The sequence below is a fragment of the Pelodiscus sinensis genome, chromosome 1 (assembly GCF_052426305.1).
Source record: "Pelodiscus sinensis isolate ZL-2025 chromosome 1, ASM5242630v1, whole genome shotgun sequence".
Taxonomy (NCBI): domain Eukaryota; kingdom Metazoa; phylum Chordata; order Testudines; family Trionychidae; genus Pelodiscus; species Pelodiscus sinensis.
The window spans coordinates 197950348-197976996 of NC_143052.1; the positions used below are offsets into that span (position 1 = coordinate 197950348).

The window sequence follows — 26649 nt, forward strand, 5'->3', positions numbered from 1 at the left end:
TATAAGGTTCCTCTGATTCCTTTTTTTGATTTTGTCCTTGGCTGGTTTAGGTTCATTCTTGTTAATTACATCAAGCCAAATTTCCAATGAGACTATCATAATAAAATCACCAATTGAATCTGTCAGATCCTTTGGAAACTTCCTTCAATTACTTTTGTAAATTTAGAGCTTCTCTGCAGATTGTTAAGTATGAGTTAACAACACTGAAAATACCTAAGTTGCAAGATCAAACTCAATGTTTTGCTCTCTTCCTTCAATGGACTTTTTAATTTAATACTGCATTTGGTTTATAAAAATAATTTCTGTATTTTGAAATGCGCATAAACACATTTTAGAAAAAGCATCTAATTTTATAGCTTCATATCAATCATATCTTTATCAAATCCCTTCAACTTTAGACATACAGAGTCAAGTAAATTCACATGGTGTCTGGTAATTACTCAACAGATATCACCCATATACCGTATTGATCAGAGGCTTTCACATTTTCCAGTCTGAGAAATCATCATATAATGAAGTCAACACTCCAGACTAAGAATTAAGATAAGCTAGCCATCTTTATGTAGACACACTATGACATTCACTGCTCATGTTCCAAAATCTTTTAGATTGTAGCAAACTAAGTCCCTATAGTACACTATTCCGCTCAGTCCCCTACTTAACAATGAATGAAAATACATTCAAATCTACTAGCCCAACACACTCCTCAGCCACCATTGACTTCACCCATTCTCTATTACCTATAAACTTAAAAAATAATTCTATCATCTTCTTGTTTCCAAATTAGGGGGAGACCACTTCTTAACTTTTAAAATATTTTTCATTCTGAGATACAAATTAAGACCTACTCTTTTGACTATCAAAAACTTCCACAAATTAAATTTGTGCCACGATCAAAAATAAAAACAAACCAAAATAATAAAATACAACACATGCAGTTTTTTCACTAGAGAAAAACAGGTTTACCAAAGGCAATGGTCCACAGACAACCAATGCATCACAAAAACCTAAATGGTCACATTGGAAACAAGAAGTGTCAGTACACCTGCAGGTTCATATTAAAGGGAGCTAAATAGCTTTCCTTTATTTTTCCATTTAAAAAATTACCATGGTTTTCATAAGACATGATGTTTTAGTACAATTTATCTCAAGATCTGATCAAGCCCATGAAAAGTTTTAAGTCTCCTGAACAGAATGTGATCTGTTTTTGCAAGATTCACATTGTAACAAAATATAAACCAAAGCATTTTGATGAAGTTAGGATTTATTCCAACTTACCACTGAAATGCATTGTAATGGAAGTAGACCAAGCCAAGGCCATATAAAAAGGCAGCATTCTGTAAAGAAAAGAAATACTACTTAAAAATAAGCAAACATGCATTCAGGAACTTCAAACCTATTTTTTGTGCATTCTTAAATGCATGGCTAATACAAATGCTGTCTCCAATATCAGACGATATTTAGGGAGGGTCTCAACAAGATAGTGAGTGAGGTGGAAGGAGATTTAAAAACTCAGAAAGCCTGAACATTCATTTTAAATTTGAGAGCAAATTGCTACTTATAGAGCGATTTCATAACAAAAATATCTGAGCATTCTTACGTTAATGAAATTAAAGTGGGGTATTCTGTTTTGTATGAGAATAAAGGGAAAGGTAGTATGGACAGAAGTCCTCAGTTTAAAAAGAGAAGAGGAGAGAAAACATAAAATGCTACTAAAGTCAAAATGCTACTATAGTCAAAATTATGCTTATACTAGCAAACATTTATATTTATAATATACATTGTTATTTCAGTATTTAAAGTACTATGCTACTAAAATAAGCCTAAAATGTGTCTTAAGGAAACTGCATTTGTCACTAATAGGAGAAAGGCCATCAAACTATAATCCAAAGCAAATAATTTTGTTTCTATCGCAGATCATTTATCAGTAGATTTTCTGAAATTCACACGTCTATTAATTTATTTCCCTGATTTGTAATATTTACATGGAGGGAAGGGGGGACTCAATTGCACTAATGCAATCTAACATCTTTCTAAGAAATTCTTTTTTGAAGAAATTGATCCTTACATCCCCAGGTGATGTCACAATTTAAGGTGGTTGTTTTTTTAAACCGGACATTTATTACACAAGTAATTTTATAAATCATTATCATATATCCCATCTAAAACAGGAATGGGGAATGTTTTCAGAGTTAGAGGCCAATGACCCACAGAAAAAAAAACAGTCAGGGGCTAAGGAGCAAAAATCAAGCCCTCATTGATGTGGCCACCAACTCAGAAAAAAAAAAAAAAAAAAAGACAGACACTCCCTACATTCTCCTTGCACACCAAAGCCTAGGAGGGCCCAGGCTAGTAGTTTTTCTTTGCTCCAGCTCTACGGCATAGTAGTAGGAGAAGGGGTCATGCTGGAGCACCATCTAGGCTCCCCAATGCTGGAGAGGGGCCCTAAGCCTCAGAGACTGGATCCAGAGAAGCTGGAGACCGCAACCAGCCCCCAAGCCTGAGGTCCCCACCCCTATATAAAAATTCAAAACTATTACATAAGTAAGCTTATCACTTTTATAATGTAACAATATACTCAAGATTATCACAAAGTTAAGCGCCTTAAATCAATTACATTACCAACAACATATTTCTGGGGGACTGTCTTAAATGACAATTCTATTTTTGTTCATATTAAAGGAACCAAAACAAGCCAAAGTTTGAATATGAGCTGGAGAACATCCGCCTGACATCTGATGGACCACGGAGGGCAAGAAGTTACATAGCCAAAGATTTCTCAGGAACATTGTGTGTCTCAACTCATCCTATTTATATTAAGAGGGATCCTTTAATTTCATCTGCCTCAGATATTCCCATCGGTTTTGGTATCACACAGGGAAAGACAATCAAGACTGAAATCCACTTTGGCTTCTCAAATCAAATAACCAACTTTTACCTAGAAGACAACTAGTACCCAATGCAGTTCTAGGAGCAGTCTCTGATAAAAACATGTATGTGGGTCCCACCTATTTCTGTCCCATATATAATTTCAATAGAGTTCGAGAGAAAGACACTTCCAAAAGGAGTTGCATAGGATCACATCTGCAGTAATAGATAGTACACAGTACTACCTGAAACTATTAGCATAGGATTGAGCAATACTTTTTGCTGCGGAATCACTCCAAGAATATTGGTAAGAGGTCTTGGGTTACACTTTTCTATTATAACAACAGAGCAGTGCACTCATGCCATGGTGGTCTCACGCTACTCAAAGCTGCCGGCAGGCAAACGTATCTGTGTTCCTCTTGGGAGGTGAGGCAGTGGGCCTCTGCATGCTACTTGCACCCGCAAACACTGGTTCCACATCTCTCATTGGCTGATTTCTGAGCCAATGAGAACTATGAGGATGGTACTGGGGGCAGAGGCAGTGTGTGGAGATCTACTACTCCTCTCCCATAAAGGGGTATGCAGAGACATGTTAGCACTTCTCACCTGGCTCTAAACTGCTGCGATGAGAGGGGGCTGGAGTAGTTCCCCCTCCCCTGTGCAGCCTGCATATTGGACCCCTCATCTCCAGTGACAGCCAAGAGCAATGATTTAAATGAAGAAAAACAAAAACTAATTGAGTTAAGGACCCCAGTACCACCAGGTAATCTTCTAGTACCATATAAGTGGCAGTAAAAGTTGCTAATGTGAAATCAACCATTAGCAGTACAAAAGTATCAGCTGACAGTTTAAAAGTATTCCTGGCCCTCTAAAGAGAGAGCATCACCAGAATAACAGATCTTTAAATGATTTTATTCTTGTATTAAAAGATGTATGCAAGCACAAGCATCTTTTAATTATGAGTTCAGAAAAAAAGACTGATGAAATGATAAAGTCAGAAAAAAAGTTAATTTTATTCCTTATACCTATAGTAAAGCAATTTGCAAAGCAGAAGATCCAATTAGCAAGCTTTTATTTTAGGCCAAGTAATATGACCAAACTTAAAACAGGACAAAGCTCTAGAGCAGGGGTCGGCAACGTACAGCAAGATGATTCTGAGTGGCATGCACAACGAAAGACTCATGGTATTATGGGTATGTTCAACAGAAAAGTCCCCTTAGTCTCTCCCATTCACAGGAAAGCTTGCAATGCGAGCCGCTGGTCAGGTTTTTACACTTTAGTGGAGGGTCAAACATTTTAGACAAAACAGCGGTCCTTACAAAAGCAAAGTTTAGATGTTCACTCATTTCAGCCTTTTTGGAGGGTGAATACGGATTTGTTCAACATAAAGCCATGCTGTTTGTGCTCTCTGTTGTGAGAGCATTATTTGCAGCACATCAAGTGTCCAATGACATTTTCAGACAAAGCATGAGAAACATTTCAAGGATGAAGTGGACAAGGATGAGTCAAACAGGTCATCACGAGGTACAGAAAACAAAGTGGTGTCTAACTTCTTTGTCATTAAAAATCAAGCCACAGAGAGGAGTTACAAAAACACACAATATGTTGCAAAACATAGAAAGCCATTTACAGACAAAAAATATATGAAATAGGGAAGATATAGCAAAGATTTTGGTTAATCATTTTGGAGGAAAGCAGAATTGATATCCAAAAAATATTTTCAGTGACAACTGACAGTGTCCCTGCTATGGTAAAAAAAAGAATAGAAGGGATTTGTAAAGATCATTGAGGATCAAATTCGCCACTCAACAGTACATTTTCATTGCATTATTCATCAACAAAATCTTTCTGCCAAAATTTCGAACTCTAAGCTTAATAATGTAACGACTACAGCTGTGAAGATTGTGAATTCTCTTGTTGCTTGATCTGCCTTTACATATCGGCGGTTTCAAGCTCTGTTTGAGGTGAATACAAGTCCATCCCACTTCACAGCAATGTTCACTGGTTAAGCCGTTGGAAGGCTCTGATATGCTTTGTGTACAGCCTTGATGCAATCAAGATCTTTGACAGAAAAAGGTCAAAACTACCAGAAACTGGATGACAAATGGGTCGTACAACTAATGTTTCTAACTGGCATCACCGCACATCTAAACAAACTCAACCCAAACTGGTACGGAACATGGAAGACATTTGTTGCAAAACTTGTCTTTTTTTCCTTAGGACATCGACACCTCAACTTTCTCCTATTTCCAACAGCTTAAATAACTAATGAAATACTGCACTATCAATGTTGCTCAGATTAGAATGTATATACAAGAATTTGCATCAGATCTTTTGTCAGATTTCAAGATTTCCAATGTTTTGGCCTGATGTTTTCATAGACTCACAGAATCATAGAGCTGGAAGAGACCTCAGGAGATCATCAAGTCCAGCCCCCTGCCCAAGGTAAGACCAATCCCAACTAAATCAACCCAGCCAAGGCCCTGTCAAGCCGAGACTTAAAAACCTCCAGGGATAGAGATTCCACTACCTCCCTAGGTAACCCATTGCTGTACTTCACCACCCTCCTAGTGAACTAGTTTTTCCTAATGTCTAACCTAGACCTCTCCCACTGTAACTTGAGACCACTGCTCCTTGTTCTGCCATCCATCACTACTGTGAACAGTCTCTCTCCATTCTCTTTGGAACCTCCCTTCAGGAAGTTGCAGGCTGCTATCAAATCCCCCCTCACTTCTCTTCTGCAGACTAAACAAACCCAAATCCCTCAGCCTCTCCTCGAAGGTCATGCGCTCCAGCCCCCTACTCATTTTGGTTGCTCTCCGCTGGACCCTCTCCAATGCGTCCACGTCCTTTCTATAGTGGGGGGCCCAGAACTGGACACAATACTCCAGATGTGGCCCCACCAGAACCGAATAAAGGGGAATAATCACTTCTCTAGATCTGCTGCCAATGCTCCTCCTAATGCAACCTAATATGCCAATAGCCTTTTTGGCTACAGGAGCACACTGTTGACTCATATCTAGCTTCTCATCCACTGTAATCCCCAGGTCCTTCTTTGCAGAACTGCTACTTAGCCGGTCGCTCCCCAGCCTATAACAATGATAGGGATTCTTCTGTCCCAAGTGCAGGACACTGCACTTGTCCTTGTTGAACCTCATCAGATTTCTTTTGGCCCAATCCTCTAATCTGTCTAGGTCACTCTGGACCCTATCCTTGCCCTTCAGCATATCTACCTCTCCCCCTAGCTTAGTGTCATCTGCAAACATGCTGAGGGTGCAATCTAGCCCCTCATCTAGATCATTAATAAAAATATTGAACAAAACCGGCTCTAGAACCAATCATTGCGATACTCTGCTAGAAACCGACTGCCAACCTGATATTCAGCGTTGATCACTACCCGTTGGGCCTGACCGTCTAGCCAGCTTTCTATCTATCTTACAGTCCATTTATCCAATCCATACTCCCTTAACTTGCTGGAAAGAATATTGTGGGAGACCTTATCAAAAGCTTTGCTGAAATCAAGGTATATCACATCCACTGACACTCCCATATCCACAGAGCCAGTTACTTCATCAGAGAAGCTAATCAGATTGGTCAGGCAGGACTTGCCCTTTGTGAATCTATGTTGATTATTCCTGATCACTTTCCCCTCTTCCAAGTACCTCAAAATGGATTCCTTGAGGAACCCCTCCATGATTTTTCCAGGAACTGTGGTAAGGCTGACTGGTCTGTAGTTCCCTGGACTGTCGGTCTTCCCTTTTTTAAAGATGGACACTACAGTTGCCTTTTTCCATTCATCTGGGATCTCACCCGATCTCCACGAGTTTTCAAAGATAATGGCCAAAGGCTCTGCAATGACATTTGCCAACTCCCTCAGAATCCTCGGATGCATTAAAACCGGACCCATGGGTTTGTTTATGTCTAGCTTTTCTAAATACTTCCTAACTTGTTCTTTCCTCACCAAAGGCTATCCACCTCCTTCCCCCACCACGTTGTCTAGTGCATTTGTCTGGGAGCTGACCTTTTCCGTAAAGACAGAAGCAAACAACGCATTGAATATTTCAGCTTTTCCCACATTATCTGTCACTAGGTTACCTCCCTCAGCCAGTAAGGGCCCCTCACCCTTTATGATCACCCTCTTATTGCCTGTAGAAACTCTTCTTGTTACTCTAAATATCTCTTTCTAGCTGCAATTCCAATTGTGCTTTCGCCTTCCTGATAACTCCCCTGAATTCTTGAGCAATATATTTATATTCTTTCACTTCATCTGTCCAATTTTCTACTTCTTATAAGCTTCCTTTCTGTGTTTAAGCTCACCAAGGATGTCCCCAGTAAGCCAATCTGGTCACCTACCATATTGCTTTTCTTGCTGCACATTGGGATGGTTTCTTCCTGTGCCTTCCATAAGACTTCTTTAAAATACTGCCAGCTCTCCTGGGTTCCTTTCCCCTTCACATAAGCTTCCCAAGGAATCCTGCCCATCAGTTCTCTGAGGGAGTCAAAGTCTGCTTTTCTGAAGTCCAAGGTGTGTATTTTGCTACTCTCCTTTCTTCCTTTGGTCAGGATCCTGATATCTACCATTGCATGATCACTGCTGCCCACGTTGCCACCTGCATCTACTTCCCCTAGTAGTTCCTCCCTGTTTGTGAGCAGCAGGTTAAGCTGTGCATGACCCCTGGTAGGTTCCTTCAGCACCTGTACCAAGAAGTTATCTCCAGCATTCTCCAAAAACTTCCTGGATTGTCTGTGTACTGCTGTATTGGTCTCCCAACAGATGTCAGGGTGATTAAAGTCCCCCATGAGAACCAGGGCCTATGATCTGGAAGCTTCTCTCAGTTGTCTGAAGAAAGCCTCGTCTACCTCATCCACCTGATCTAGTGGTCTATAGCAGACACCAACCATAACATCATTCTTGTTGCTTCCACCTCTAAACTTTACCCATAGACTCTCAACAGGCTTTTCACCCTCTATATACTGGAGCTCTGAGCAATCCTATTGCTGTCTTACATACAACTCCTCCTCCTTTGCTCCCCTGACTGTTCTTCCTGAACAGTTTATACCCTTTCATGACAGTGTTCCAGCCATCCCACCAAGTCTCCGTTATTCCAATCAAATCATAGTTCTTTGACTGGGCCAAGGCTTCTAATTCTTCCTGTTTGTTTCCCTGGTTTCTTACATTTGTGTACAAACACCTTACATACCCAGTTGATCGCCCTACCTTCTCCATTCGAGTCGGGGTCCTCTTTTGTTGCGCGTTCCTCCTTGTGTTTCTTCCCAGTAGCCGACTTCCTCGCTTACCTCAGGGCTTTGGACACCATATCCCAACAAACCTAGTTTAAAGCCCTCCTCACTAGGTTCGCAAGCCTGCCCGCAAAGATGCTCTTTCCTCTCTTGGTTAGGTGGATCCCATCTCTTCCTAGAAATCCTTGTACTCGGAACAGTGTCCCATGGTCGAAGAAACCAAAGCCCTCTCTCCGACACCACCTGAGCAACCATGCATTTACTTCCTCAATTCGACGATCCCTACCCGGACCTTTTCCTTCAACTAGAAGGATGGATGAGAACACCACTTGCACTTCAAATTCCTTGATCCTTCTTCCCAGTGCTACATAATCTACAGTGACCTGCTCAAGGTCATTCTTGGCCGTATTGTTAGTTCCTACATGGAGAAGCAGGAAGGGGTACTGATCTGAAGGTTTGATCAGTTTTCGAAGACTCTCGGTCACATCATGAATGCGAGCTCCCAGTAAGCAGCACACTTCTCAAGATTGCAAGTCAGGACGGCAGATGGAGGACTCAGTCCCTCTTAGGATGGAGTCCCCGACCACCACCACACATATTCCTCTTGTGGGGGTGTTGGTCATGGAACCCCCCCATCCCTAGGACTACGCATCCCATGCCTTCCGGTAGATAGTGTTCCCTTCTGATTTCTTCCCTGAGAGGTTCCTGCCAAAGCATTCTCCACCACAGTACCTGTGGAGAGAGCCTGAAAGCAGTTACTTACCTCTACAGGAATGGGGGATACCTGACTTGGCCTTCTTCTAGAGGTTACATGCTGCCAGTTCTCTTCCTTGTCATGTACTGCCCTCACTGGATCTTCAGTGTGCCTTGCCTGCCTTCTATCAAGGAAGTCTTCATCCTCTCTGATGGAACATAGGGTCGATACTTGGGCCTCAAGTCATCTAGTTTTTTCTTCCAAAATGGTGTCTGGCTGGCACTTAGTGCAGATGAAATCCCTTCTTTTTTCCAGGAGGAAGACAAACATGGCACATGCTGTGCAGGTAACAGCAGACCTATCACCATCCATACCTGCCTTCCTTCTGAGAGAATCCTCAGATGTTATTAAATGAGTCCTTGAAGGGCAGGAGAGAGAAAAGAAAAAAAATTTCTTCAAGGAAAAGAGCACCAAACACTACGGGTGACTCCCAGGATGAATTCCCAGGAAAACTACCAGGTTGGCTGCTGCCCTGCTTGCTGCTCTCTGTGTTTGATCTGGGTGTCTTTTTTAGAAGGCTGAGGCTAGGCCCATCTCAAAGCCTTGCCTCTGATGCAGTCAACCCCTGAAGGCCCACCAAAGCCCAGGAAGTTTTAATGAAGTTTTCCTCCGTAATCAAACCAGACAACTTTGATACCAGCAAATTGGTGTTTCAGAGGATATGTATTGAGGATTTCGAAATGCAGCTCATTGAATTACAATTCTCAGACTTATGGGCCTCAAAGCTTAGGGTTCTGTGGCACACACTTGAGGCTACCGAGAGAGATCATGACCCAATAGAATTCCACGTGAAACCTGACTGAAAAAAGTAGCATTTTTACTGCTCTTAGCGTTTGGCTCTGCAGACATCTGTGAACAGAGTTTTCACGTATAAAGTCAATTCTTTGTCCCTCCCGGAGGCAGGTAATGGCTGAAAATTCAGAGGCTTGTGTGCTGCTTAAAGTACCAAGCTATGAGCCTGAGATCGGAAAACTCAGCAAGGAAAACCAAGGCCAAGAATCACACTCAACGGTAAGATCTGCTTCTTTAATCTATTTATTAATGAAGCTAATAAAAATCTAAGTAGGACTATTATTGATTTTTAAAAGTATCAATGGCATGCAGATCCGTAAACAGAAGTGAGTAAGTTAAACCTTGGCACACCCCTTTTGAAAGGTGCTGATCCCTGCTCTAGAGCAATATTACTACTCTACGTATATAACACTTGATCACAATACAATGGCCACACAAAAGTCATGCTTCAAAGTGAAAAGTTCAGGCTAAAATCAAACAGAAATCTTTTTCATGTTCAAAAATCTTATTTTTGTGGGGGCCAATGACCTTCTCAATGTGGCAAAAGCTGAGTTCTAAATGAATTCCATTATAATTGTCCTCTAAATCTGAACAGTGATGTTTTGATCCCTACCATCCTCCCAGCTACCTATTTGGAGAGGGAGGGCAAGAGAAAGAGAAAAATTATCTTGAACACAGTTAATTTCTATATTTCCCAGATTCTGTTAATGTGTTAGGAGTCGGCTTTTTGTTGTATTTGACTAGTTTTGTTATTTAAAGGTTTAGGTTTATTTTTTTTAGGTTTCATCTTTGTTAAGGGCGCTGTAGCTGGCAAAGTACAGTACTCATTTAATGCCCAACAGACAGACTGAGGAAACTGCTGCGTGCTGGGAATATGGAGGCAATAAGGGGTTGAGGTAGGAGACTAATTTCTGACTATTTGTACTCTTCAAATTCTGTTCCGAACAGGAGACAAAGTAGGGAAAGACCATACAACAGTGGAGTAGGGTGATTATTAAACTTCCTATTACTATAAATATGCATTGCATGTGCTCATGCTCCTTAAGTACATCCTACATGCACCCTAGACTCAAAGTTTTTAAGAAGCATGTGCATTCTATTAAAACCAACCTTACCGTAAATATACATTATTTAATATCCACAATACGTTCTCATTGAAGGCACACTAGTGTTCCAATAGGAAGCATTACAAATTAACAGGTGTGAAACACAGATAGTACCATGATAAAAGCCAGCCAACCAAACTTAGAGACACTAACCTACATTTATTTTTATTTGAAACCCCCATCTCAAGAAAGGATATCCTCCAAGCCCAATACTGATATATCATAAGATGTGCTAACAGATTCACGAGACCAACAAAGTTACTCACCTTTTGTAACTCGTTCAAGATGTGTTGTTCACATCCAGTCCAATAAGGTATATACGCATGTGCATGCACAGTAGCCAGAAGATTTTTTCACTTAGCAAGCCATAGGGTCAGCATGAGCACACCCTGGAGTGATGCCTTCATGGTGCCCAATACAGAGCCCTGCCGACCTTCTCCCCTCCCCATGGAAGGGGTCCCTGAAGAGAGACGGGGAGGGGATAGAGGGAATGGATATGAAAAGGTATGGAGTAGCCCATACTGACAATCTCTAGAACTCACTGGTTGGATGTTATTTCAGTCCATTAGTGGAAAAAGGACCCTAGCCAGTGGGTAAATCAGAGGTTGGATAGTGCCAGTGACAGTATGGTGGGGATGTTGCTTGAGCCCTCAACCAAAACTTCAAATTTGCTGCTTTGTCGATGGTTGGTTCAAATTAACTTGTTGAAGTGTTGTGGTCTGCACCTCTGCTGTCTGCCTCTGCCTGAAGCCATACTACTTGGTTGTCTGTATCACGCTCTGGGCCTTGAGTAGGTGTTGTACTTCTATTGCTTGTTCTGAGGTGAATGCATCCAAAGTGTTCTTAGAGTGTGTGAATCTTTCATAGAATGCAAGACCTTGGTCTTTCTGGCAAAGAAGTTGGTTCTGTCGAAGGAGAGGTTTTCAACCTTGAGTTGAGCTCCCTGGGTATTCCAGATGCCTGGAAATTTGACACTCTACGCATGACAATCAGAATGGCCATGCTGTGGGCAGCAGTGTCTGACATCCAAGGCTGACTGCAGAGTGGTACGAGCAACGGTATGGCCCTCCTGGATTATATTTTGAAGTGGAGGTAATTTCTCTTCTGGAAGGAACTGCAAAAGTTCCTGTAGTTTTGGAATAATTGGTATATAGTCATAGTTGGTAAGAAGTGCAGAGTACTTCGCAACTTGTGGTTGTAGAGTGGCAGAGAAATAGACTTTTCTGCAGAGGATGTCAAGCAATTTTGTGGTCCTTGTTCTGAGGGGTGGAACTGAATTGTGAGTGCTCTATAGTGCACTGAGTGGACTACTAGGGAGTTTGGAGGGCAATGTGAAAAGAGGAAATCCATACCTTTGGCTGGCACGAAGTATTTTCTGTCTGCCCTCTTCATGGGTGAGACAGAAGCAGGTGTCTGCCAGATTGTATCGGAAGGTGCAGGATAGCGTCATCTATGGGAAGTACTATTTTTGAGGCTGTAGCAAGTTACAATATATGAAGACTATTGTGCTTCTCTACTTTCTGGAGGTCCAGCTCCTGCGCATTTGTCCACTCTCTTGAACAACTCCTGAAATTGCTTTATAACATCAGTTGGAGTCAGAGTGGTGGGAATAATGGCCTCATTGGGCAATGAGGAGGAGTTGTGTGTATTTCCCCTTCAGACAAGAGTCTTCATCCTCAGACTGGTGTTCCGGGGAATCTGATGCAGTGTCATGGGTCTGGTATGGGACTTGGGTGGCTTTCTTGCTGGGTTGAAGGAGCTGTGTGATGTTCTCCTGTGGGCCGACCACGTGTCCCACGAATAGCCTGGATATGGGGGCAGAGGGTTTGGCCGGTGATGATCATACCAACGTGGAGACAATGAGTGGCATGTGGGTCGAACGTACCAACCGTGGCTCCCAGAGTGGAAGCCTCTGTATGAAAAAGGAGTGGAGGGAGGAGAAGCAGCTTGCTGGCCCCATGTCAGCCTCACTAATAGAAACAGATGGAGCTGGGGACTCAGGCGAATACATAGAATGGGCCAATGATGCCGGTGACTGCAGCACCAACGGGATTTGTTCAGTCGGTGCCATGGTGTGTTTTAATATTTCTTTATGCGGAACCATCTTGGTCGGTGCCACTGGTATCATGGGCATGTCAGCATGGTTTGGCTTTGATGCTGTCTTCAGTGCCGAAATGTGTGTTTTAGGTGCTGTGTTGAGTGATGGTGTTTATGATGCTGATCATAGAATAATAGGACTGGAAGGGACCTCGAGAGGTCATCGAGTCCAGCCCCCCGCCCTCAAGGCAGGATCAACCTCCGTCTACACCATCCCTGACAGATGTCTATCTAACCTGTTCTTAAATATCTCCAGAGAGGGAGATTCCACCACCTCCCTTGGCAATTTATTCCAATATTTGACCACCCTGACAGTTAGGAATTTTTTCCTAATGTCCAATCTAAACCTCCTCTGCTGCACTTTAAGCCCATTACTCCTTGTCCTGTCCTCAGAAACCAAGAGGAACAAATTTTCGCCTTCCTCCTTGTGACACCCTTTTAGATATTTGAAAACCGCTATCATGTCCCCCCTTAATCTTCTTTTTCCAAACTAAACAAGCCCAGTTCATGAAGCCTGGCTTCATAGGTCATGTTCTCTAAACCTTTAATCATTCTTGTCACTCTTCTCTGTACCCTTTCCAATTTCTCCACATCTTTCTTGAAATGTGGCGCCCAGAACTGGACACAGTACTCCAGCTGAGGCCTAACTAGTGCAGAGTAGAGCGGCAGAATGACTTCACGAGTTTTGCTTACAACACACCTGTTGATACAACCTAGAATCATATTTGCTTTTTTTGCAACAGCATCACACTGTTGACTCTCATTCAACTTGTGGTCCACTATGACCCCGAGATCCCTTTCCGCCATGCTCCTTCCTAGACAGTCGCTTCCCATCTTGTATGTATGGAACTGATTGTTCCTTCCTAAGTGGAGCACTTTGCATTTCTCTTTATTAAACCTCATCCTGTTTACCTCTGACCATTTCTCTAACTTGCTAAGGTCATTTTGAATTATGTCCCTATCCTCCAAAGAAGTTGCAACCCCACCCAGTTTGGTATCATCTGCAAACTTAATAAGCGTACTCTCTATCCCAATATCTACATCATTGATGAAGATATTGAACAGTACGGGTCCCAAAACAGACCCTTGAGGAACTCCACTTGTTATCCCTTTCCAGCAGGATTTAGAACCGTTAACAACAACTCTCTGACTACGGTTATCCAGCCAATTATGCACCCACCTTATCGTGGCCCTATCTAAGTTATATTTGCCTAGTTTATCATTAAGAATATCATGCGAGACCGTATCGAATGCCTTACTAAAGTCTAGGTATATGACATCCACCGCTTCTCCCTTATCCACAAGGCTCGTTATCTTATCAAAGAAAGCTATCAGATTAGTTTGGCATGACTTGTTCTTCACAAACCCGTGCTGGCTATTCCCTATCACTTTATTACCTTCCAAGTGTTTGCATATGATTTCCTTAATTACCTGCTCCATTATCTTCCCTGGGACAGACGTTAAACTGACCGGTCTGTAGTTTCCTGGGTTGTTCTTATTCCCCTTTTTATAGATGGGCACAATATTTGCCCTTTTCCAGTCTTCTGGAATCTCCCCTGTCTGCCATGATTTTTCAAAGATCATAGCTAAAGGCTCAGATACCTCCTCCATCAGCTCCTTGAGTATCCTGGGATGCATTTCATCAGGACCTGGTGACTTGCTGACATCTAACTTTCCTAAGTGATTTTTAACTTGTTCTTTGTGTATCCTATCTTCTAAACTTACCCTCTCTCTGCTTGTATTCACTACGTTAGGCACACCTCCAGACTTCTCGGTGAAGACCGAAACAAAGAAGTCATTGAGCATCTCCGCTATTTGCAAGTTCCCTGTTACTGCTTCTCCCTCCTCACTAAGCAGTGGGCCAGCCCTGTCCTTGGTCTTCCTCTTGCTTTTAATGTATTTATAAAAGGTCTTCTTGTTTCCCTTTATGCCTGTAGCTAGTTTGATCTCATTTTGTGCCTTTGCCTTTCTAATCTTGCCCCTGCATTCCCGTGTTGCTTGCCTATATTCATCCTTTGTTAGTTGTCCTAGTTTCCATTTTTTATATGACTCCTTTTTTATTTTGAGATCGTGCAAGATCTCCTTGTTAAGCCAAGCTGGTCTTTTGCCATATTTTCTATCCTTCCTACACAGCGGAATTGTTTGCTTTTGGGCCCTTAACAACGTCCCTTTGAAATACTTCCAACTCTCCTCAGTTGTTTTTCCCTTCAGTCTTGCTTCCCATGGGACCTTACCTACAAGTTCTCTGAGCTTATCAAAATCTGCCTTCCTGAAATCCATAACCTCAATTGTGCTGGTCTCCCTTCTACCTTTCCTTAAGATCATGAACTCTATTATTTCGTGATCACTGTCCCCTATACTGTCTTCCACTTTCAAGTTCTCAACTAGTTCCTCCCTATTTGTTAAAACAAAATCCAGAACAGCTTCTCCTCTGGTAGCTTTTTCAACCTTCTGAAACAGAAAGTTGTCTCCAATGCAGTCCAGAAACTTATTGGATAGCCTGTGCCTCGCTGTGTTAGTTTCCCAACATATGTCTGGATAGTTGAAGTCCCCCATCATCACCAAATCTTGGGCTTTGGATAGTTTTGTTAATTGTTTAAAAAAGGCCTCATCCATCTCTTCCACCTGGCTAGGTGGCCTGTAGTAGACTCCTAGCATGATATCACCCTCGTTTTTTACCCCTTTTAGCTTAACCCAGAGACTCTCTACACGGCTATCTCCTACGTTCATCTCCACTTCAGTCCAAGTGTGTACATTTTTAATATACAAGGCAACCCCTCCTCCCTTTTTTCCCTGTCTGTCCTTCCTGAGCAAGCCGTACCCTTCCATACCAATATTCCAATCATGCGTCCCATCCCACCAGGTTTCTGTAATACCAATGATATCATAGTTGTATTTATTGGTTAGCAATTCCAGTTCTTCCTGCTTATTACCCATACTTCTCGCATTTGTATATAGGCATCTAAGATACTGATTTGATCTTGCCTCCCTGTTGTGCCCTGACCCTCCTTTCTCCTTGCCATTATAGGCCGTAGTCCCCCCCATTTCCAACCCATCTCCCAGTCCCGCACATGCAGCACTTACCTGTGGGCTTTGCTCACCTGCCCCCGTCAAACCTAGTTTACCCTGATGGTGCAAGCAGTGCCACCACATTGTGCCTGGGCGCCGAATGTGTACACTAGTGCGGCACACTCCATTTCTTCGGTGTGGTACCGGAGATGCAAGGCCTTTCAGCAGTGCTTGTCCCTGAAGAGCTCGGTGCTGAGGGCAGAGACTTGGCCAGAGAGACCCTATCCTTTGTCTTTGCCCTGTCTGATGAGGAGGAAGGACAGTTTCTATCCAGACTAGGGAGATTTTCCCTCTCCTTAAGCCTTGTTGATTGGGAAGAGTCCTCCTGAGCCGGCTGAAGCAACGTTTCATAAAGAAAGGTCTAGTCTGATGGCTCAGTCCTGTCTTGCCCTCACAGACAGGTTGGAACAGTGAAGGCATTTCTGGGAGTGGTTGTCTTCTCCCAAGCACTTTATGCCCAAGGAATGCACTTCAGAAGCAGGCATGGTGTCTCTACACAAGTCGCACCTCTTAAAGCCTGGTGAGCCAGGCATGTTGAAGCAGAAGAAAAACATGAGCAAAGGGTTTGGGGGGGAGGTTGACAAAAAGTAGGAAGAAGTGTTTAAAAACTTTGAGAACAGGAACACTGAGGAAGTTTAAAGTTTTTGTTTGCTGTTTTGAGTAAAAGAAGGGTGACTGCAAATGTGAGCTCTGTCTGCTGCCAAGGATAGTAGAAAAGGAACTGAGGCACTGCCCAGCACACGCACCTAATGGACACTAACGACACAAGGAGACACTAATGCGCATGTGCCATGCAAAAAAGCACTGCTAGGAAAAAATCTCCGGTTGCCAGTGCAAGGACATACCAGCACCTATAGTGGAGCACCCACAGGGAATTAGGAATGTTAATAGGTGATGTTTACTGATAATCAATTAGCTGGAGGCCCAGATGGGCTGGAAAAGTCACCCCATCCAACGTGAGCAGGAACTGCTCCAGCCCAACCTGCTGCCTGTGGGATCCCGGTGAACTGTTTAAATGGAATATTTAACAATCCATTTAGCCAGTTAACTTTTAAAACAGGATTTTACATCCCTAAGTAGATGAATGTCAAAGTTGTGGGGAGGGGGGGTTGGTACTATAGCTACACAGCTGAAAAACATTCAAGTTCATAAATTCTACTAATGCCCACTTCTGACATTTCCTCATGCATCTATAAACATAACCAATTGAACAAACTGAAAATGATTTCCAACAGCTAAGTAGTTAGTGTTTACATAGTGAATAACTCTAAAGACTTCCTCCCGCCCTTAAAAAAACCACAATGCTGTGTGGTACACAGTTATTAATGTAAGATAAAAGCATGAGTTTTTAAACCAAAAATTAAATTCACTGAGTTACAAATGAGCATAGAGAGGACTTTTTTGAAAAGTGAGGAAAAACTATCAGAGGTAGCAGCACAGGGTGCCAAGCAGGAGCCAGTTCATGAGGGGAGCCAGTTCATAAAACAGCTTCCCTTGTGGATTGGCTGCCTGTCGCCCTGTGTTGCTACCCCTGATAAAGAGACAGCAGCATAGAGTGGCAGCAATCCCTGTCTGAGGGGTGGGGTCTAAGCTCCCGGGACTGGAGTGAGTTAGAACTGAGCTGAGCTGCCTTCCCTAATACACTTTAAATGCAGAGCCGCAGCAGGGGTAGGTCCCGGTCCCAGAGTGAGCCACAACTGATGTGGGCTGCTGGCCAGCCTGTTAAAAAAAAAAAAAACTTACTGGGGGTGGGGGACGGAAATGCATGTAGTCAATACCATTAACCATGTAGTCTTTTGCTTATTTGTTATCGACTACACTATTGCATCCCTAACCCCTACCAGGCAATAAGGCCTCATCCACACATTAAAGTTGTTCTGGAATAAAGCAAGGTAAAAATATAAATGGATATTCTAGAATAACTACATCTGTGGACATACTGATTCCAGAATAAAAAGTACCTTTTTCTGGTTTATTTTAGCTCAGGCCACTTGGAAAAAGTTTCTCTTTTTCACAGTAAGAGTGTGCACAGAGTTACTCCATGAAATATTTTAGAGTAACTATGTGTACATACCCTTTGCACTTCTTTTCAGTGGAGTGGAAACTGGTAATTCCTCCATTCTCAGACGAGGTGCTGAGCACTATAGTACTCTGGGTTTGACTATCTAGGATTCTTTCCATTTGGAGCCATGAAAAGTGATGACTCTAGGAGTATGTCTACACTACAAAGTTAATTCGAACTAACAGCTGTTAGTTCGAATTAACTTTAATAGGGACTACACATACAAACCGCTAGTTCGAATTTAAATCTAACTAGCAGAGCGATTAATTCGAACTAGGTAAACCTCATTCTATGAGGAGCAACGTAACGCCTAGTTCGAATTAAGGGCTGTGTAGCCACTTAATTTGAACTAGTTGGAGGCTAGCCCTTCCCAGGTTGCCCTGGTGGTCACTCTGGGCCAAACCAGGGAAACTCTTCTGCCCCCCTCCCGGCCCCGAAGCCCTTAAAGGGGCATGGTCTGGCTACAGTGCTTGTGCCAGTTGCAAGCCTGCACCCAGCCAGCAGACCCTGCACCTGGCACGGAATGAGCCAGCCACCTGCTGCCACCCAGCCCTCCGCCTCTTCTCAGGACCAGGCTGGCAGCTCACAGGAGCCTGCCCGGGGTCACAAGAGGTGGGTGCCCACCTGGTCTAGTGCAGAGATCGTGGACCTCATCGAGGTTTGGGGGGAGGCCTCCAATGTCCACAATCTCCACACTAGCCATAGGAAAACAGCCGTCTAGGGCAGGATAGCTGCCAGCCTGGCCACCAAAGGCCACATGCGAACCCAGGAGCAGGTTTGCATGAAAATCAAGTTGGTCCAGTGAGACCCCTGACCCTGAGCTTAGAACATAAGAATGGCAGTACTGGGTCAGACCAAAGGTCCATCTAGCCCAGTAGCTTGTCTGCTGACAGCGGCCAACACCAGGTACCTCAGAGGAGATGGACCGAAGACAATGGACAATGACCAAGCGATTTCTCTCATGCCATCCATCTCCAGCCTTCCACAAACAGAGGCCAGAGACACCATTCCTACCCTCTGGCTAATAGCACTCCATGGACCCAACCTCCATGAATGTATCTAACTTCTCTTTAAACTCTGTTATATTTCTAGCCTTCACAGCCTCCTGTGGCAAGGAGTTCCACAGGTTGAATATGCGCTGTGTGAAGAACTTTCTTTTATTACTTTTAAGCCTGCTACCCATTCATTTCATTTGGTGTCCTCTAGTCCTTATGTTATGGGAACTAATGAAGAACTTTTCTTTATTCACCCTCTCCATGTCACTCATGATTTTATATACCTCTATCATATCCCCCCTCAGTTTCCTCTTCTCAGCTGAAAAGTCCCAGTCTCTTTAGCCTCTCTTCATATGGGACCTGTTCCAAACCCCTAATCATTTTAGTTGCTCTTTTCTGAACCCTTTCCAAGGCCAAAATATCTTTTTTGAGGTGAGGAGACCACATCTGTACACAGTACTGAAGATATGGCGTACCATAGTTTTATACTTCCCCTCCTTCTTCTTCCCCTGGCTCCCTCCTCCCAGGTTTCCCCCTCCCCTCTCCCACCCTCTCTCTTCCCCTCTCCCACCTCCTTTTCCCAGTCTCCCCAAAGGTGATGTGCCGAGCGTGGGCACTCAGGACACTTCAAGACAGGACTGCTTTGCTGTCCCTCATCGAGTTAAGACAAGCAAGCGGGGAATCCTGAGAACTGTCTGTCCGGGATGGGGGTCGGGTCACTTTTAGTACAGCCCTCGGCTAGCCTGAGGCAGCAGCTCCACACAATAAGTCCTAACCTGATGCCCTGCCAACACTGGTTCCAGCCAGCCTTAACTTCGGTTCAGAGTCCACTCAATGTGGACATGCTATTTCGAATTAGCAAAACGCTAATTCAAATTAGTTTTTAGGTCTAGATGCACTAATTCGAAATAGCTTATTTCAAATTAACTAATTCGAATTAAGTTAGTTCGAATTAGTGCTGTAGTGTAGACATACCCTAGTACATCAGATCTGAGGTTTCAAAATATTGTTTAATCACAAAAAACACATACAGAGAAAAGATTTTTAAAACAATAAACAATCTTAGACATCTCCATCTAGACCTATCTCCTTCCTTTGCTGCAGAGGGGTCAGACTACTCCACAGCAGATTCTGCCTTAGTCTTCCTGTAACCACTTCACCTCTTCAAGAGAGTGCGTATTTCAACCCTTTCAGGGTTTTAGCTTCCTGTGGACCTTCAACTAGTGCTACAGCATTCCTAGAAAAATGCCTTGCGGGGGATATAGCCAATATATCACAGCTAATGGCTTTGTCCATCAAGAGTGGCATATCAGGATTAATAGCCCCCTGAAAAGGAGCATTTCCTTAAGTTAGTGAACGGCACGAATGCAGTACACAACACAACACAATAACTCAACACATGGTATTAATTATTACAGGCAGCTGCAGATTACCATAACAGCATGTATCGGGGTGGGGAATCTAGAGGCTCGGGGGCTGAACGTGGCCCATGGCTTGACTGGATCCAGCCCCTCAGGCTCACGTCCCCAGCACTGGGGAGCCTGCACTGTCACGCCAACCTTCCCACCCCCCGCCAGCCCACTGGAGTGGAGCACACAAAATCTACCAGCCTGAGTCCCCCTATGCTCTGGTGTGCAAGGGAAATGTGGGGAGTCTCTCTCCCCTCCTTACTCAGGGGCCATGTCAGTGAGGGTTTGTTTTTCTTTGCTTCTCACCTTTGTGTGGCCTCGACTGATTTTTCTGTGGTTTAGCAGCCACCAACTCAAAAAAGGTTCCCCACCCCTGCTTTTTACGGAATACCTGGATGTGAAAGATATGAAAGACTAAAACCACGCAGCAACATTATTGGAATACTATGAGAAAGAACTGATATATTACATATCTGTTCATTTTCCATTGACATCAACACTTCCAGAGCATCTCTTTATTCACAACTGGACTGTGTTATGTAAAATAAAAAAATGCCAACTGACTCATACCTGCCTCCTCCTTCCATGCATCACTAGATTGCAAACATTTCGTTGCTGGCATGGTAGATTGCTAAATATGTGTGTTATTCATAATGCAAATCTGATTAATTTATGTAATTTGCATTAGGACCTGCAATACTATTTTGATGTAAACAAACTAATTTGTTTTGCTTGATTGAAAAATGTTTAGATTTTACAAAACCTCAGCAAAGAGCAAAGACTATGAATCATGAGGCATTATGAAAACAACTTTAAAGGTGTTGTGTAGCCTCCAAAAGTTTCTCCCCCCTCCTAAATCAAATAGCATGCAAGATATTTATCCCACTTCAACCAACCTACTCTTTTAGAGATTTACTTCATGCAATAAACACATTTATCATTCCAAGATCAAGTAATATCTGAGATTCACTCTAGCAAGGAAAAAACCACCACACTTTTGAGGTCACATCTTTCATGAACAGATGCTCCTATTCATTTCCAAACATCACAACCTCCTCAGCTCCACCAAATTCATCCTCTGGCTTCCCATATTTGACAATTTCAGCCTGAAATTCCCTTCTGGTAAAATACATTTAAGGATTAAAAGGATTTAAGGATTAAAATAAAATTTATAATAGAAACTGCTTTGTAACTTATAATATGGTAGTATGAAAGCTTCCATAGTTCAATGCTAGTTACACAAATGGGAAAATGGGAAAACTCATCTAAAAAGGTGCACTTAAAGTTTTTCTTCGCTAATAAAAATATAACTTCAAATTACAGGTAGAATTGCTTGGTTCATTCTGCTGCAGTTAGAAGAATACTGTCTCTCTCAAAAGATTAGTCCGTGTTATTTAGAGCGCCACTTTTCTTCACATTAACTCTATTCCAACTTCATTTTGGACAGTTTATATTTATAAAATATATAGAATACATAATGCTTTGTGCGCGCGCGCACACACACACACACACACACACACACACACACACACACACACAGAAATTATAAACAAACAAAACTATTTCATCCTCTGGAATGGGATTTGAATCTTGCATTGGTATTTCATTTTCTCAAGCCACCATTTCTCTATACCCATTTTCAGCCAAATATAAAAATCCACCAGAGTCTATAATATGTAACATTATTCTCTTGTCAGTGTTTCATTGCTGGAAAAGTACTACTGTGTGGGAAAATAGACTGAATATTGCTAATTATACAGTTCCTTTTCTGAAGGCACTCCACAAAATCAGAGAAGACTAAATAAAAAGAATGACAGTACAAGAGGAGGAACAGAAATAAAAAAGTGTAGACTAGAGACAAAGTAAGGAACAGAAAGAAGATGCACAACACAGTAATTACTATTGTTTGTGGCAAAAGCAGCTACAGGACCTGTGCTAAGCACTGAATGGAGCTAGGTAGAACATAGAATTTCCATTCCACGGTAGATTAAAAATGTGATTTTATTTTTTTAATGTCAAACGAACAAAAATATCAGTTTCTCATGGAATGAAATCTGGAAATTGTTTTACAAAAATCAAAACAAGAGAGTTAATTTAACTTCTACTGAGTAGTTACAATATAAAAAGTGTTTTGAATACATCATAATGTTATAAACTATTATGCGCTGAAAAAAATTGTTACTCACCTCGTGCACCTATGTGCGGCGTAGCCACATCCCCAGGTATTGAATGGGGGCGGGTTGACCTAGGTGCCGAGTGCTTTCTCGGTGCCGTCTCCAGTGTCTGCACCGGTTGCAGCTTAGTCTACTGTGCCTGCTTAGGCTTCGGTGCCAGGTCGACTCTCGGTGCCGGGATAGTCTGAGAGTCTTCATGAGGCAACGGTGCCGAGGACCGCACTGTATCTGGCTGCGGTGCCGCTCGGAGACTCTGTGCCGCAGATGATGGTGCCGATTCCGGGCGACCTGGCGGGACCGAGAGTACTGAGAGTGCGGGGCTCGGCGCCGACGTACTACGGGCTTTGGGTAACTTGTCCACTCCCTGTGTGGGAGGGTAGCCCGATGAACTTCGTGTCTCTCCTGAACTTAGGCTCCTGGACGGAGCGGAGCTTTTTCCGTCCCTGGACTTATGCGGGGCTGGAGCTTCCCGTTCTTCTACTGATGGGGGCTGAAGCGCCTTATTGAAGAGTAGCATCTTCAGGCGCATTTCTCTGTCCCGCCTCGTCCACGCGGTCAGCTTAGAACAGTGACCGCATTCTGAGGGATGTGGCCCTCTCCCAGGCAGCAAATACAGTGGGAGTGGCCATCGGAGACCGGCATGGCTTCACCGCACGAAACGAATTTCTTAAAGCCGGGAGAGCCGGGCATGTATAGTGCGGCGGTCTCCGGGGGAAGAAAGAACTTGAGGAGCTGGTTGGAGCAGCCCTCAGAGGTCATAACGGCAAGAGAAAATTTTTTTTTTAAAACTATTAACTACTAACTAACTAACTAAGATAATAACTGACTAACACTATGTAGGAAGGGGCTAACTGGGAAAGAACAAATGAATAAATGATACGATTTCTCCTCAGGAGAGGAGCGTGTTCCAAGTCCGTCTGCGGCCATGGACGGCTAGGAGGAACTGGCGAGTTGGACCGCGCGACGCAGAAAAGGCGCAAACGTCGCGGGACGCTCTGCACATGCGCGGTCCTCCGGTGGGGGCTACTGCTAGCGAAAACTTTCTGGTTTGCGGCGCCGGGATGAGCCCGACACCCGTAGTGGAGCACCCACGGGGACATCACTCGAAGAAGAACACTTCAATTATATTATAAATTTTAATTATATTTCGTAGTCTAAAATCATAGCATTAAATTATCTTTGAAATATAAAAATACGTAATGGGAAGGTACTCACTTCATGCAGTAATGACGTTCTTCGAGATGCATGTTCCATTGGGTGCTCCACTCTTGGTGTCAGGCTCGTCCCACAGCATAGCTTGGAGACTTTTTCTAGAAGCGTCTAGTCGGGCTGTGCATGCACAATAGTGGCACGTGCCTTTTGCACCTTTGGAGGTCGTGAGTGGGGCCTGACTCCCCTCAGTTTCTTCATGAACACCCTCTTAAATGAAGTTCCGAGCCAAGGCACAGGGGAGGAGGATGGATAGCGGAGCATCCAGGAGTACACATCATCAAGAACCATTGTTACTGCATGAGGTAACTTCCTTTTCTTCTTCAAGTGATGTCTCCATGAATGCTCCACTGTTGGTGACTACCTAGCAGTATCCCAAAGATAGAAGATGGGCTTAGACTAGGTTTTACATATGGATGAAAGGACTGCATTGGCTATTGCAGAGTTCATGTTCACTTGTGTAAAGATTGCCTAGTGCTTCATGAAAGTGCAAGTAGAGGACCAGGCAGGAGCACGGCATGCTTCCATGAGCAAAACCCCTTTCAAGAAGGCTGTTGATGATGCCACTGCTCGAGTGGAGTACGCCTTAGGAGACATAGGGAGAGGTGAGCCTCGGAGGGAGTAACATTGGAGGAATCAGGTTGTCACCAGTTTTGAGACCTGCTGCGACAAGAGTGGCATTTCCCTGGAAGGCTCTGCCAGTGAAACAAATTGAGCCTATGCTTTCCGGAAGGGTCATGTGCGGTCTATATAAAATGATAACGCCCTTCAGACATCTAGAGTGTTCAGGATAGCCTCTTCTTGAGAGATAAGCGGCTTTGGGTAGACGATTAGAAGAACTATATACACTCATTGTTATGGAAAATCGAAAAAAACTTTAGGCAGGAATGAAGGGTGGGGGCGGAGAACCACCTTATCTTTGCAGAATACCTTGTCTGAAGGTAGTGCGATCCTTGACTTAGTGGAAAGTGTGAAGTTTTTTCAACAGTTTGTGCTGTTTTTCTGGCACCACGGATAGAACAACCTCCTGGCTAGTAGTAACCCTTTTAAACAAATCCTGGAAATGCTTCAGGTCATGAGTTGATGACAGATCGCCAGGGATAACCATCTCATCTGGTGATAAGGGTGATTTGTCCATTGGCAACACCTCAGGGTACTCAGTGTCTAGGTTATCAATGATCTGCCCCTCTTCTGTGTCCATATCCATCGTTGGGGGGAAAGTGGGGGGAAATGAGGGCCGGCACTGACTGTGCATAGGCTGCTGCCCTGTGGGTGCCCAAAGACAGTATGGAGATCAGCGGGGTGAGTGATGTGGATGATCGGATCATTCCAGGTAAGATGAGGGTTGGTGGATAGCATGGCTGGTGTCTACCACAGGATGCATGCATTCTGGTTGGAGAAGAGTGCTATGATGAGAAAACCCTTTCGTAGTCGCTATAATGTGATAGTAGCGGTGACCGTGGTGGGGGAGGAGAGCCACACAAGAAGAAGGGAGGTGGGGGGAGATCAGGAGCAGTGTCTGAAAGAGCAATAAAAGGGTGTCATAAGGAGGAGGGAGAAAACTTGTTCATCTTGGCCTCTGGGGATAGAACAAGAAGCAATGGGCTTAAACTGCAGCAAGGGAGGTTTAGGTTGGAAAAAGTTCCCAACTGTCAGGGTAGTCAAACACTGGAATAAATTGCCCAGGGAGATTGTGGAATCTCCATCTGTGGAGATATTTAAGAGTAGGTTAGATAAATACCTATCAGGGATGGTCTAGACAGTATTTGGTCCTGCCATGAGGGCAGGGGACTGGACTTGACCTCTTGAGGTCCCTTCCAGTCCTAGTATTCTATGATTCTAAGAGTAAGCATATGGAGATCTAGAATCTGGCTCTATAAGCAGCACAGGTGGATTGCATTCTTGCGTGTGCGCAACAGGACAGTGACTGCTGGGCACCAGTTCCTGCAGTGCTGGGGAGCGTGGTGTCGATGGGGGTGGCATCAGTGCCCATGGTCATGGCTCGACAAATAATACAATCTACTCACCTGTGGCAAGTAGTTTTAACCGGGAAGAGCCGGGTTCGGGCGATCTGCGCATGCGCGGTTCACCGGACAGCGCAGCTCGCTGCAGTTCGGCGAGCCCTGCCCAGGTGTATGGTACTGACTCCAGACTCAGCATACATGGCATCGGTTTTGTAGATTTTGACCTGGCTTTGGTGGGTGGAGAGGTTTTGGACGATGCAAGTGGTGCCAGAGTCTCATCCTGTTCCCTGGCACCGGGTCTCTTTGGTGCCATGGTAGTCAGTGCAGTTTGTCCAGAGCACGATGTTGGTTCTCTGGGGCAGTGGCCAAAGTGTCAGGTTTGTCTACCATACTGACCCGGGGTGGTAGGGAGTGGGCTGGAGAAGCCCTTCTTTTGGTCAAGTGTTTATGTGGTGGCAAACTCTAGGCTTTCTTCTGCTTTGTGACAGTGTCAATTGTCGCTGCTTGTCTACAGGTCGAGCACCTTATCAAATAATACGCATATCCTGACTTCCCTGTCCTTATGGGCTCTGACTGTAAGGCTACGGCAATGCACACACTTCTAGGGATCGTTTGCTTCTCCCAGACAATGAATACAGGACCCATGGCCATCTGAGGCAGGCATAGGGTGATAGCACTTTTCACATTTTTTAAAACCAGGGGAGCCTGGCATTTTGCTATTCCTCTGCTCATCTCTTCCCTGCTCTTTTTTTTTTTTGGGGGGGGGGGGGGTTATGTGAATAGTAGTTCTTATTCTGTGGGGTTTATCCGTATGAGCCATAAATCGTCTGTTATTCAGATTCTCTCTCTCCTTCTTCCTCTGAATTAAATTAATTAATTTTAATTTTTTTTTTAAAGCAGAGGCTGAGG

General features: G+C 43.7%; 1 protein-coding gene across 4 annotated transcripts in view; it reads right to left on the reverse strand.

Annotated features, from left to right (window-relative positions):
- The window catches only part of KDM6A (lysine demethylase 6A), a 289075-nt gene that overhangs the window by 134310 nt on the left and 128116 nt on the right, over positions 1-26649 (reverse strand). For all 4 annotated transcript variants that reach the window (XM_075912747.2, XM_075912776.2, XM_075912756.2 and 1 more), the window contains exon 5: positions 1279-1337. In XM_075912747.2, the coding sequence (XP_075768862.2) occupies positions 1279-1337 (59 nt within the window). The remainder of the gene's footprint in view (positions 1-1278; positions 1338-26649) is intronic.